Below are 14,785 nucleotides of genomic sequence, written 5' to 3'. Positions count from 1 at the left end.
TTAGCCAGCATCTAAGCACATGTTCTATTTATGGAATTTCCCACCAGTGACTCGGAATGAATCACTAATGATTCCAAGGCAAAACGCTACCATTCTGCCTCCTCCCTGTTTGCAGCTGGTGTGTGGGATTTAACATGCTGGTGGAGTAGGCAGTGTGTTCTGTTCACGGGCTGTAGGATCTGTACTTCTTATCATTGGAACCATATGTTTACTCTAACACCTACTCAAAGATTTTTGGAGATGACCAGCTACATTTCTAGCAACAGGTTTGAAGAAATGAATTGGAACCAGAGTCCTTGCCCAGCTGATAGTAGCCCTGGGGCTGAGCAGCAGGGCCAGTGAGTTTAGCAAAGTTTTCCCTTGGATGAAGGTGAAAAACATCCACTTCTCATTATACTGTTTCTGCTTTCAAATCAATGGAAGTGCCTTCTATATTAGATTAAATTCCTAGACACGTGGGGATTCCCAGCCATCACTGATACTGCTGCAAAGAAAAAGAATGATGTATCCTGGATCATCTTTAATTTTTTTTCTGGGAAAATGCTAAGAAATAATATATAGGTAAATTTTCCAGGGAATAGTTTTGCAACTCCTATGAAATATATCCAGGTTAGAAAAAAAATTACTTTCCCTTTTTGGGTCTAGTTGAATGGTCTTAAGGCTTCCCAGCACTTTATAAGATCCTGTTTGCCAAGTATTAACCCTTTAGACTGAAATTTTCCATGTCAGTTCTCTGCCCCAGTCTGTATGTTAGTTAACTTCCAGCTAGTTCAACTGCCTCTGAGAGAAAAATGGAAAAAAATACATTTTTCTGAATAACCTTCCTATGCTGCATAATCAAGTGCCACAAAACAACACAGTCTTCTTGTGCTTGAAGGACTTTTGGCAGTAGTATGTTAGGAAAGTGTGTTTTGCTATCCCTAGAAAAAGCACTCAACATTCAGTTTAATAAAGAATTTAATTGCCCTTGTGATCTTAACTTGGCCTCTGTTTGAGCTGCATTATGATTATGGCTGATAGTTTGCCAGATTTTCCACTGACACTTTTATTAAAAAAAAAAAAAAAAAAAAAAAAAAAAAAAAAAAGATAAGTGTTTATTTCCAGTACTGAAAATGTTTTATATGATGGGGAAACAGTCATGTGAGTTCCTTGTTCTTCCATTCTTTTTTTCTGTGACAGAGAAGTGAAGAGAAAATAGGAATATTCTCAGCTATTTCTGTAATACCACATTTTACTATATGGCCTTTGAGTTTTTTTCCTCCTGCAGACTTCTTGCTGCATTTAATACAAAGGATGGAGAGTGTTTCTGTATTTGGTGTTCTTATTTATCTTCCTTATTCATTCTGTGAACCAAACTTTGTCTTACTTCACACTGTTCAAATCTGAACTGAAAAATGAAACAGTTTTCATAGGCTTTTTTGTGTGGCCTTCACCGTAATACCTTTGTGCTTCTCAGGTCGTGAAGATACCTCCACAATCTTGATGAGACAGTATAGTTTTATCTGACATTTTTATGCATGGTAGTGAGGGAAAGGTTTTGGTGCCTATGAGATATTTGGGGGTTGAGGAGTCATCTTTTTTTAGAGAGATTGTAAAATTTTTATAGCATTTTAGACATTTAAAACATAAGTTCCTTTGTCTTCAGGTGAGTAGAAGGTGCAGGGAAGAGTGTTCAAAATCTGCAGAGCAGGTTTCAGTTTCGGGTGTCCAGGAAATTAGGAACATGCACAGGTATTGGATATTTGCTGCACTGACTTGTCTAGCATCCCTGAACTTTCTGTGACAGAAGCAGGGATTTAATCAACTTCTGCACACTGGAGTCAGCTGATTTGAACAGGTCACTAATTCAAAATGGGGAAAAATATTCTCTTACAAGTAAGCATGCAAGTAGTCTGATTTAAGATTGCATAGGCCACTGGTTTTGAGGATTTGGCTTTTCATTCTTGGTTAATGTTCTTAAATAATTATCAGACTTTTTCCATGCAATATTTATTACATATGTATGTTTAGTTTGAGAATTTAAGTGTAATACTGTTTCCTTGTTACTTCTCTCTTCTTTATTATTATTTTTATATTTATTATTATTATTAATAATAATAATCTCTTATTAATAATAATAATCTCTGGTTTATTTCAGGGAATCTGTATTCTTATCAAAGAAATAGTATGATTATATCCTTAAAAACTGTACAACTAGATGCAAAAATTATTGAATTGTCTGAAATAAAAATGACAGTCCTCTTTTCTTGGATGTGAATAAAAACACTTGCTTTTGGTCTTATGAGGACTGAAATTTAAATCCTTGGAGGGGAAAGCAGTGTGTGCAATCTACTACCAGGTTGTTTTCTCACAATACACTAATTTTCCTGCTGCTCTAAACATGAGTATCACTTACTGAAGATGGTTCACTTGTTTGATAGACGATGGGAAGGTGGAGATCCAGGCGTATCCACTCAGAAGACACCAACTACTATCCTCTTAACACCAGAAAGAAAGTTTCATAGCTTCGGATATGCAGCAAGAGATTTCTACCATGACTTGGATCCAAATGAGTCAAAGCATTGGTTGTATTTTGAAAAGTTTAAGATGAAGCTACATACCACTGGTGTAAGTAGTAACTAACTCTTTTGGATAATTGTGCATTTGCTACTCAAATCATCTGTGGAGGGTGCTAGATCAAGCAGCTTCATTTATAGGTTTAGAAAGTAAATAAATTAAATGAAACACTTCAGTTAACATATTTTGGTTTATTTTGCTTCTCACTGCCTTTGGCAAGTGTATTTTTGACTGCCTGCTTTCTAGATCATAGCAGTTCAATATCTGCTTTCCTTAGATCTTCCTGTCCTAGTTTTCTTTGGTGAAATTCACAGCTGTGTAGGGAGTCTGCATGAGGTCTGTCTGCTGTATAAAGTCTATTCAGAAAGCAAAAATGGAATGTAAGAGCCATGTTGAACTCCTGTGCACAGAAGCAAATTCGCCCAGATTATTTGTAATAATTTCATATTATTCCTACTGATTATATTTTTGTCTTTAAACTAAACCGTTCTAGAGCTTTGGGACTTGGCCAGTACCTTATGTATTGAGATGCTTTCTGGTTTCATGTGTTGGTAGGAAGCCAAAAATCCATGCTTTTAGCTCTTAACTTGGATTAAATACCTTGCATATGCAGCTTTGTTACAATTAATTACAGATGCAGTTTATTCTAATTATTTAATATTTAGTCCATAGTGCTCTATCTGCCTACAGTTATTTGTAGACATGATAGGTGTATTAAAAAAAGGTCTAAAATAAACAGCAAATATTATGCTCCAGGAAATTCAAGTGATGAATTAGATCCTCTTCAGAGCAATTTTGTCACTTTTTCCTAGCCAGGTGGATAAAGAAGAATTCTCTTTCCTCAAGCAGTGGGAATTAATTTTGTGTTTACTTCTTCCTTTGAGTAACTTCCAGTTATTTTCTTTCATGTAGAATCTTACCATGGAGACAGACCTGACAGCTGCAAATGGCAAAAAAGTCAAAGCACTTGAGATATTTGCTTACGCCCTGCAATTCTTCAAGGAACAGGCATTAAAGGTAGAATAACGCTTCCTTATCTAGATTCTCTATATTTATAACTGATAAAAATGTGTTCCTAACACTTTTAACCTTGCCAAGCTTTGACCTCAGCAGTATTTGATGTAAACAAAGCAAGGCAGCTGTAGAAACGCTAGGAAGGCTGTGGACTCTGAAGAGTTCATAATAGCCTGAAGTGATTTCCCTTCACACAAGGGAAGCTTGATTCAATAATAGCAAATCTAACACTGTGATACAGAGTTCTGAATATTTTCTTACTGGTATGAAGCTTTTCTATTGCTTTTTGTCATGAAAAATGTTGATTTGAAAATAAAATTTACAACTGCAGGAACTGAAGCTCAGCATTTCACTTTATCTGTACGTTTAACTTTTCAGGAATTAAATCTGAGACTAGCTTCTGGCCCTGGCCCCTGCAGTTCTGCTGCTGGGTCGGTTCATTGTTCTGTGCTCGCTCAAGGTTCTCTCTCCTGTTAAAGAGTTTGTACTGTGAAACCTTGTAGGATGGGCACCTACTGAGCTCTGCTGTCCCGATCTAACATTGTCTTCAGTGGCTGAACAAAGGGAAGTCAGAGGAGCTGGATTTATTCTGTAACAGAAAGAGATTATTAAAAGCTGTTTTACAATTTAGCGAGTTGAATCTCACTGTAAGTCTGTGCAGTGATGACCTGCCGAAGTGCACAGGGTAGCTGACATGATGGCAGTGGTGTAATTATGCTAGCACAGTGGTCTGTACAGGCTGTTTGCCCTGAGAAGTGCAGTGTTTTAGCCTCTATGGGACTTTGCAATAGCACAGGTACATAGACTCCGTTATCCAGACCAGCTCAGGTACCCCTGCACAACACTCCTTTATCCTGCTTTACACAGTTAAACTGCAGCGCACGTTGCCAAAGAGCCACAATTAGACTCATTTAATGGTATTTCGGTCTTGTGCTGACCATTCACAGGGGTGAATTTCAGGTCGTTATGCTATGAAATGTTATTTTTTGCCCTGATCCTCAATGTAATTTATATAAAAAATCTAACAAGCATTAGGGAAAACCTTGAAGTAAGACATCAGTTATGGGTTTAATTCATACTGTGTTCTGAAATAGGGCCCATTTACACTGCCTTCAGCGTCAGATTTTGCCTGTTTTTCTGTGCATTTTTTTTTTCTACTGTGGCTGCTATTGGTAGGAGAAAGGCAAACCATTTGTTATGAATTCTTTGCAGTAAAGAAGATAGATTTTTTAAGTTTCTTACAAGCTAAGGAAAATGCATTTTATTTTCCTGTTGCACATTTGAAATGCTACAATACTTCTTTCTTGTAATTTTCTTCTTGGGTCCCAGGTATGTATTTGGTATTCTCTTATGAAATACATTTTCCCAGTAAACAGTTTCTGAGATCTAAAATCTCGTGCAAGCAGCCAAACATGAATTAAGTACACATTGGCTTCAGATGCACCACCATAATGTCAATGTAAACAATAGTAGTTGCTAGGCCAAATTAGTTGTTAAATCTTCACCCAGGCAAGCATGGTTTAAAACAGCCTTGTTAGAAAGCTAACCTACTTTTCTGAATGGGGTTAATTTAATCTCTGTGAGATCTGTCTGTTCTTAATGGCTACAGAGGCACAAATCCTACCACTACAATTTGAAATCCTTGTCTGGTCAAAGACTGTATTTGACTAGAATTTTCAGTGACAGACCTGAACCTTTGCATAGTTTGGGGAAATCCTTACAATTGCGTATATTTGCTGTGTTCCCTCTTCAGGGCTGCATCCTTTCTTGATGTTAATAAACAGATCCCTGTGATTTGCAAGTGCATGCTAAAACTAATTAGACAAGCAGTGTAAATGGTCTGTTACTTTGGATTATAATCATCTGTCCATACCAAGTGCTCTGTGCAGTATAAAGGTGCTACTTTTCTACCATGGATTTTTGAATTGTGGCATAGCTAAGCAAACACAACACCTTGGCACAGCACATGCAGAAACATTTTTTTTACATTCTAAAGGCCCGTTGTTCACCTTTCTGAACCTTTCCCTGTTTGGATGGGGATTTAGGTAGGACATATGGTAATGACATTTTGCTTGGAACCTTTCCCAAAACATGTCAGTATATCACCTAATTTGCAAATGCAATACAGACTTTTCTTTTTTCCCTTAAAAAGAGGAAAATAAAGGAACTAAACTACTTTTGAATGTTTGCTTAAAGCAAACTTTTCAAGGAGCAATCAGTCAATTTTTTTAAGGTTTTAACTGTAACTTCCCCTTATTAACTGAGTTGTAAAACTTTGATTTAAAGGTGAATGATGTATAAAGAAGTTATTGAAAAATCCAGATTGTAAAATATAATGTTCATGAATGATACCTCAAATATTTTTCTGTATATTAATCAAGATGCAAGTGTGAATTCTTCAGACTAGCAGCAAATACCACACTATTACTAAGTACATACATAAACAATCTGTAATATCCAGCAATGTGTGAGCTGCTTTTGGAAAAGCAAACTTTCCTGCTTCATGTTAAGCAGGAAACTTTTTTATAGGCCTCCTGGAGAAGTGTCAACCCTAATTGCAGGTTTTGACACAGTAAAGCTTTTTTGACAGGTTAGCAATAATTTAAACAATCTGATTTGTTGACAAGAAAAAATAGAGAAATTTATTGATACTGGATCTAGCAGAAAACAATGCATTCTTATAAAATTGGTGCCCATCGTCTTACATTCACCTCTGTTTTCCTTTGGTTTAGGAGCTCAGTGACCAAGCAGGCTCAGACTTTGAAAACTCTGAAGTAAGATGGGTCATTACAGTGCCTGCTATTTGGAAGCAGCCTGCAAAGCAGTTTATGAGACAAGCCGCCTACAAGGTAAGATTACAGGATGAAAGCAGGAGTGCTCTTCTAAAGCTCTACTTGGTAACCTAAATGATAAATTGTATTTGGGACAATTGGCACTAATATACTCTGTATAAAACTGGACTAGAAAACAGTCAGACTAGAAACATTAAAAAAAGAAGGCAACTCTACAAAGCAGTAGCTTCAAGTCATATGTATTCACCTCTTAAATGCCCTTTTCTTTCTGTTTCAATTTATATATTGGTGTCCCTCACTTCAAGCTCTAATGTGTTAGTCATCTTGTACACTGTATTCCTGCCGAACTCAGTGCACATGGAACAGATGTAATTTTGAGACCCAAGGGAAATTTGATTTAAATACTGGACACAGTTTTGTTTTGTTATTTTCCTTAGGTCATCACAGGCTTTTAAAGTACAAAAATAAGGAAGAGGAGGGAAAGCAGAAAGCCTCCTCAGTGGGATTTTTTTTTTCTTCTTCCCATTTTCCCATGGTAGGAATGAAAAGACTGTGAACCGGATAGTCTGGTTATAAAATTAAATTCAAATGTTATTTTCACTGTGCATTTAACCCTCTCCCCCCAAATCCATAAAATATGCACACTTTCCATATACATGTCCTTTATTTCAGATTCAGTTTATCTTTGATGTATTAGATGTACACATTCTTATTTTCGTCAGGATATTCATTTTGTGTTTTGTTTTATTTATTTTTGGTCACATCAATTTACACAACCCACTGGCGGCAGATACACAATGCACAGTTTGTAAGATACCCGGTAGTTTATGAGTAACTTGCAGAGTGCTCTTGGGAAGCACCCAGATTTTTCTGACTCTGTTTCTACCCATCTCTAATGTTGAGCAACATTTTTCTTAACAGTCTTTATTGTGGGATTGCTAATGATAGTACCAGAAGCAAAACACTCTTAAAGTTCTGATGGAACGACACTGTTGTAGGTAAATCTGGAACACGAGAGACCCGTTCATTATCTTTTTATATTGTTGTCTGCCTGCTGTCTGTGTGCATGTGTGCTTGTGAAATGGGAGCTGTGTAAGGAGCAGGGCAGGGTAAGGTAGATCTCTTGGCATTTCTCATTCGTGGCACAGTGGAATGTTGTTGAATAGTGTCTGTGTCTGTGGTTTTGTCTGTGATTGTGTCCTTTTATCGGCAAGCTTGATAAACAGCAAGGACTGACAAGGCTTTTAGCTCAGGGTGTGTGATCAGTTGCAGGAAAACAAAAGAATTTAGGGAAATAATTGAATGTTTACTTAACACACATATTTGATGTTTAATGTAAACGGGGATGAAGAAAGAAAAATGGAGAGTTCTGCATTGTCATTCAGTCTTTCACATTCCTATTGCCATCCAGGTCCAACATGTTCTTCAGACCTGTACATAAAGAGAGATTAAAATTTCCAGCCCTTGTTACTAGATTCTGTAATGTGCAAACATCCTGAAAATGAGAGCTTGTTGTCTATAAAAGTAATCTGGGTGTTGAGCAGAGGAGAGTACAAAAAGGTAGTGGTAGACACTTTGTTACTGGAAGTACGCTGAGGTACAACCACCAGTTCTAAACTAGGTGATGGCTAACTAGTGGGAATCGTCAATGAGTAGTGTATATCTGCTCTAGTAAGCTGTGGCAAGTGACCTAGCTGTAAGAGAATAAAAATACTGATAATTTCAGTCTTTGTTTCACAACATAAAGTCCAGCCTTTCAGGAAGTGTTAAACGGTTGTCTAAGCAAGCTAAACTGCGTGGAACTATCAAAACCAAGTAAAACTGTTGTAGATCTGTGTTTGCACTCAAGATCTGTCTCCTTCTGTCCAACCTGAAATCTCAGTGCATCTCTGACATCCCCTCATGAATGTTTTGTTGTTACCAAAACATTCCTAACCTGGAGCTCTTAATCTGCCCGAATGTAACTGCGACCTCCCCTTCCAGTTGCTATGCTGCTTATCGTTTGAATGCGTAATCTGGGTGGTCCCTTCGGCTCACACTCCTGTCTCTACACCCAGCCTATCAAAATTTTGCTAATTCTGTCTGCGTAACAACTTTTCCTGTCTGTACATACTGCTGAGCTTTCATTAAAGCTGTCATTGATTTTGCATCTCAGTTACTGCAACATCCTTTCTTTGGCTTTGGCAACTGTGATCTGGCCTAGTTTGTATCCCTTCAGAATACTGCCATTAAAGGTTTTTGTAGCCTCACTTTTGACAGGGGATCAACCGTCATCTGACTCCTTCATCTGTGTCACCTCTGGCATAAGCTGCATGTCCTGGACACGAATCTCTGTAATGCTAACTCATTTTCCTCCTCTGAAACCCTCTCGAAAATGCCTTTTCTCATGCCTACAAAAACTTGACTATAATTGGCTCACTGGTATGTGAAAACTGCTCCTATTGCTTCTCGCTGTTACCTTGTCTGCCCTGTCCTTATTCATCTGTTGTACTCTTTCTACCCTTAACTCTTTTTTTGTACTTGAATTGTTACCTCTTTGAAGCAGGTATTTGTTTATTCTGGTTTACCTTGCTCTCTGGAGCCTCCTGAAGGACTAAATGTAGTAGGCTTTAGAGAGCTGCTTGTCTTTACAATCTCACTTTGCTGAGTCAAAATTGCTTTCTTCCTGAATAACAACCCACAGAGACTTCTTTATGTTGTCCCTACTTAAGTCCTATTTATCCAGAGATAGTTATAAAGCTGTATGTTGCCTGCTGAGGCCTGGTATCCTGCTTTTTCAAATTTTTTCTTTGGTGTAGTTCTATCAGCAGCACTGTACTTAGCAGTCTTAACAGAAACTCTGTTCTTATCAAGAACTTGCATCGTGAGTAACAAATTCAAATTGCTGCTATGTTTTCTAATTTTGGAGACCTTGGCAGTGTGGTCTGGTTGTATAGCATGCAGCACTCCATCCTGCTCCTGTTGGTGGGGCCTGCCCTTATTCTTATCCATGCAACAGTAACCGCATGCGATTGCCTGCGCTGGGCCTGAAATCTAGACCCCAACACGAAAAGATGGCTTAGGTCTGGAGGCAGGCCACTTCCTGCTCATGAGCATGGCCTGGCACTTACAGCATCATCACAACGGCCTGTCAACATGGACGCAATACGGGGATCCCACCTCTGTGTCTGATGAGATTGTACTAACAAAGGAAATTTCAGTGTTTTGTTAGTCTTGTATTATTGATGGCAATGAAAGATGGTGCCCGTTAATGGAAAGATGAAACTCTAAGGGTATTCAAGACCATTTATGCTTAGTATATAGAAATCGGTTGAATTTAGGTAAGGATGAATAGCTGGTTCAGTCTTAATAGCGCTTTGCTGTCTTAATGTTTCACTATGAGCAGCACTTTTAAACCCTTATCCAAATGAAATTCATGTGCTGTAGATTGTTTATCAGGGAACATAAGATTTAATAATCCTAATGGTGTTTCTTTTTAGTAATGACATTCTTCCAGCTCATGTTTCAATACAAATTCTTAGGCCACAGTAAACGCAAGGCAGAATCTGCAAGCTGGAATTTCTTGAACATGCTAGTAGAAATAAAGTTTAGGGAAGGGTTAGAGTGTGACAGGAATATGTCACAATCCAGAATGCAGAAGCTATAAAATAAAGAAGTGAAATATGGCATGCCAAATGTACTCAGGGCAGAGCAAAGGAAAGGGAAGGGAAGGCTAGCCTATTCTCATAAACTTACCCCAAAAATCCTGTAGTCTTCTAAACATCAGTCAACTGGTCAGTTACTTAGAGATATTGTAAGATTTTTTTTTTTTTCTTTTGATATGTACTGTGGATTCTGAAATGGAATTCTAGGGCTCTGAAGTAGATTTTTATACCAGTTACAAATAACAAAAATAACAATTTGCATGTATAAGCTTCTATAAATAAACAAAGAGGCAGTCTAGACTATAGGATTAAGCACAAGAGCCTGAAATTCTGAGGCCTTTTTTTAACCAGCTCTTACACTGAAGGTTTTTTAGTATTTTCACCTCAGGTTCATTGTGGAATGAGCATGATAATCATTATTTAACACATTGTGTTCTTGGCTTACATTACATTACATTGATCAGTGCTAGCCTGCTCTGTAGAGAAAAGTAAATAATTTGATAAATGAGTAATGTGATGGCGTGTGAAATCCCTTGCCAATAAAAATGTGAAGTGAAGCACACTGGAAAGGAGCATTTAAATGAAAAGATTGTCTTAGGTGGTTCTGAATGAATTATGTCATATCAGAAAAGAGATGTGGGTGTGACTGTGAGTACAGTGAACTCTTCTGTCTGATGTGAAGTTATGTTTAAAAAACAGAAAACAAAGGCCCAAACTACAAAGCAAGATGTTATCATGACATGGAATGGGAACAGTGAGCAATATGGAGAATATTGTAACAACTTTTTCCTGTAAATAAATATTACAGCCTTATTTGGATACCGTGCTTAGGACTGATGTTGCCTCAAAAGGATATTGTTGAAAAAGAACAGATTCACTATTAACCTTAAAAAGGAAATGCATTAGATGTTTTGTCAAAAGTTTTAAATGTTAACCTCCAACCAATGTTTTCTTATCCCATTCATTCATTTTGTTTCTGCACACAGCTGAGAAGAGAATTTTAGCTAAAACAGAAAGCAGGAAAATCTGCATTATCCAAGGCAACACTTTTCATCCAGGTGATGAGTATTGTCAGAGGATGTAATTGAGGTTGGGTGCTGAACACTCTTCAGAAGAACTGAGAGTTACGGGACTGTGAAGGATATGCCAAACTATCATATTTATAACATTTTGTGGAAAGAATGCGAGACTTCAGGTGTCAGGATTTAGCCAACATCCAGGTATAATGATGATAATGAGATTTAATGCAGAAAACAGATTGCAGCAAACATCTGTAGAGAGTTTTTAGATCATGCTATGAAATGTCCCTTTCTGGATATCAGAATATCTCTGAGATGAAGTATTGTGCTAAGTGAATTTCAGTTTGACACAGTGTTTCTGTATACTGATACTTACTATTTATACTCACAGTATTTCTGGAAAAAAAGAAGATATTTTTAGATCCCTTCTGTCTTGAAATGGGTTAGAAAGACCAAGGAAGCCACATCTTTCTGATTAAATGAGACATTGGCTTACATGAGCCCATTTGCAGCTAACCTGACAGGCTGTTTTGTAATTCTCTGGAGAGAGATTTCAGAATGTATCTTATGTAATAAAAATAGGACAACATTTTTTTAATGAGGTATTGTCTCAGATGTGCATGTCTGTTCTATTGTTAAACATTTTCCAACAGAAATGATCTACCTTTTGGAAGGCATTAAGCACTGTTTTTTTTTTTTTTTTTTTCTTCATTCTAGAGGGAGAAAAAGAGAAGAAAAAAAAATGAGCTCACTAAAATAGTTGTCAGCCTTCCAGCTAGTAGCACAGTTTGGGTTGTCTTCTAAGATAGAGAGGGAGCTTTCTGAGAGACAGGAAGCTAAAGACAATAAAGATTTCAGGACAAATAAAGGGACTTCCTACAGACTTCAGTTGTAATTAATGAGAGCTGTGACAGTATAAAGTAAAACCATAATTGATGAATAAGTAACTTTAGTTAAAGGACAGTAAAATGTATTAACAACATACAGTCCATATTGGAGTAAAGCTTTTCAGTTCACTGGAATTATTGTATGCATAACTTAGTGTAGTTCCACTTCTCCAGTCTCATGGGACACATGTTGCAGATTTTGAAGCCTTTGGTTGGGCTGACACAGAGGCAGCAGCTGCCCCTAGCTGCTCTGACAGGTTTTTCGTATGGACAGCAGGAAAAATGAGTTTAGGTCCCCTTTCCACCATATATGGAGATAGTAGTGGGAGCAGCAGCTCTGTGCCAGGCCATTTTCAGGTTCATGAATTAGTAGTGCTGGGCTCTTTGCCAGCATTTGCTACCTAAACTACCCTTTGATGCTATGGATGGAAACAGTCTATGGATTAGGCCCAACCCATGGCCACCAGTGAGATAATGCTGATGAAAAACTTTATGACCTGAAGTTTCTTTTAAATTTAGGCCATGAGCTTGCATCTGCCATCTGCGTTCACTTCAATAGGAGTTACACCGACAAGAAGATTGCACGACATAGCACTGTGTGTATGAGGCGGTGTGAGAGGGTGAGGGGAAGGAAAGGGCTGTAATTCACTGTATGCAGTACACAAACTGATAGCAGAGAATGCTTTCTAACTCCCTGAGACTCCCTAGGAGTGTAACATGAAGATACAGCTATGCTTGAGTTGATGACTAGCTGCTGCTAAACAGGCAGTTCCTGCTCTCCCTTCTTCCTCTGGTTGCATGTCCTGCCTCTCTTTCTTTGTGCTGGCACTCATCTGACAGGTGAGACAATTTAAAAGAGTTAACTGGTTCAAGGAGCTAAACCTGCAGAAAATAGCCATGGCCACCCCCAGTGATGCTGATCAGTGATGGGGTGCAATTTGCTGTTGCAGCTGAACTGACCTAAGTCCCTTTTTCAAAAATTATTTATGCTCTTCTAGTTCTGAGAAGTCTGCTCATGAGTTGCTGCCTTTACAGTTCTGTCATTTCCCCTCTTCATTTGATTTAAAAAGACAAACAACTAGAGAGACTTAACCAGACTGACACCTGTGAAGCTTTGTGAAGCTAAGCTAAGCTTATTCCTTCGTAAGTATTGTCCTCTTCGGTATGTAAAGCACATGCAACTGGAATTTAATTCTGTGTCTAGGCAGTGTAACAGACTTTTGCTATAAACTCCATAAAAAGGCAATGGTGTTCAGGCATAAGCAGCACTGGAAAGCTGGTGATTTGTTTGAAACAGTGTTTGTTAGTGGAGGCAGAAGAGCAGAAATGTGTTAATGCATCAACTGTCCTGATTATTTGCAGCTCCTGCGATTCTCTTGAGTCCATGCTTTCACTTTTATGGTCTTATGATCTTTATCATCATAAGTATTAAAATGTTTATGAAGTGATATGTTAAGAAGAATACTGCATCTTGTACTATGATTAATTAGGAAGGATAACTAATTGAGGAGTGAAAATCTACACAGTGGGAATTTAGCACAGTGGGAAATACGTACTAATAAATCTCAGTTTACACACATGCTAATTACCCAGGCAGGTTCACATGAAAGCACAGGCAGTTGACAAAGCTGTCTGCTAATTCAGTTCTGTTAAATTTGGCTTGTCAATTTGTGTGGCACAATTTGGAGTTTTTGGAGGTCATCTTTTTGTTTTGCCAACCAAGTAAAATGGAGAGTTTTCACAGCATTCTAGGTAAGAGTAGATAGATCTGTGCCAGTCTTGTAAAGCTGTATGTAAAGCCTTGTCTTGTAAAGTTATATATAGACCCTCTCCTTTAGCAATTGTCTCAATGCAGTGGAATCTACTGAGTAGTGGGAAGGAAGGTGAATATTATATATAGCAGTGGAATGTGTTTCTGAGGATCTTATAGATTGCCTGGAAAGGCATTGAAACCAATATAAATAGCTGAAAAATCAGAATCTTCTGTCCAGCTGGAAGAAAGATTGTGCTAGATGGGAGGTTCCAGCCAAAAGAAGAAAACAGCAGCCAGAGGGGCTTTAACTACAGTCCAGAGGAGTGGGGGGAATGATACAAGTCCACAAACAAGCATAAACCAGTGTGGACAAGGTCTAAAACTAGTGGGTAGGATTATTTGTAGTAGGTTCATAGAAAGGACAAGGAAGGAGGATAATAGGTCAGTCGAAAAGACATCTTAGATGTCAGTATTCAATTACAAGAAGGATGGAGAAAAAGAAGTACAAGGTATATATAAGCTGAAAGTGGAAACTAGTGGAAAATGTTAAGGTAAAATCAGAAAGACCAAGGTACGAAATAAGATGCAACTTGCAAATGTACCAAGCATATAATTTTTTCAGAGAAACTGCTCAAAGTAAGGGTCACTTGTCTTGCTTTAATGAAACCAGCCTGAGCCGTAAGGACCTACAGCAGAGGATATTTTGAAACAAAGGGAAAGGGAGAATCTGAGATGCTAGGAAGATACTTAAATAGGAAGACAGAGAGTCAGGCTTCTCTGTTGTGGAAACTAGTGCACGCCTGTGGTACAAAGAGCATTTATGCAATAATAGAACATGCAAAATTGAAAAGCTTATGAGAATTTAATGGTGTCTTTTTTTTTTAATACAGAGTGCTAGTCATAAAACTTGCAACTGATGTCCTCCTGCATTCTGGGAAATGCAATGTAGTGCAGCAAATAATTCTTGGTAATGCCACTTGGTGCCGTGATTTCATCTACTGCATAGATGTGATCTGCGGCAATAGTCACTTGGGAGCTAGCTGTAGCAGAATTACCATTGTGGAAGTATGGACTCACTGCTGCTGTGGTCCCATTTACTGTAGAACTGCCAACACGGCCT

The 14,785-nt window shown here is 38.0% G+C and overlaps 1 protein-coding gene across 1 annotated transcript in view; it reads left to right on the top strand.

The window, feature by feature from the left end:
• HSPA12A (heat shock protein family A (Hsp70) member 12A) overlaps nucleotides 1-14,785 on the top strand; it is a 56,430-nt gene that overhangs the window by 22,006 nt on the left and 19,639 nt on the right. The window contains exons 4-6 of the mRNA XM_067299562.1: nucleotides 2,421-2,607; nucleotides 3,469-3,573; nucleotides 6,303-6,419. Coding sequence (XP_067155663.1) covers nucleotides 2,421-2,607; nucleotides 3,469-3,573; nucleotides 6,303-6,419 — 409 coding nt within the window. The remainder of the gene's footprint in view (nucleotides 1-2,420; nucleotides 2,608-3,468; nucleotides 3,574-6,302; nucleotides 6,420-14,785) is intronic.

This window comes from Apteryx mantelli, chromosome 7 (genome assembly GCF_036417845.1).
Source record: "Apteryx mantelli isolate bAptMan1 chromosome 7, bAptMan1.hap1, whole genome shotgun sequence".
Lineage (NCBI taxonomy): Eukaryota > Metazoa > Chordata > Aves > Apterygiformes > Apterygidae > Apteryx > Apteryx mantelli.
This window is presented reverse-complemented; position numbering and strand designations above follow the sequence as displayed.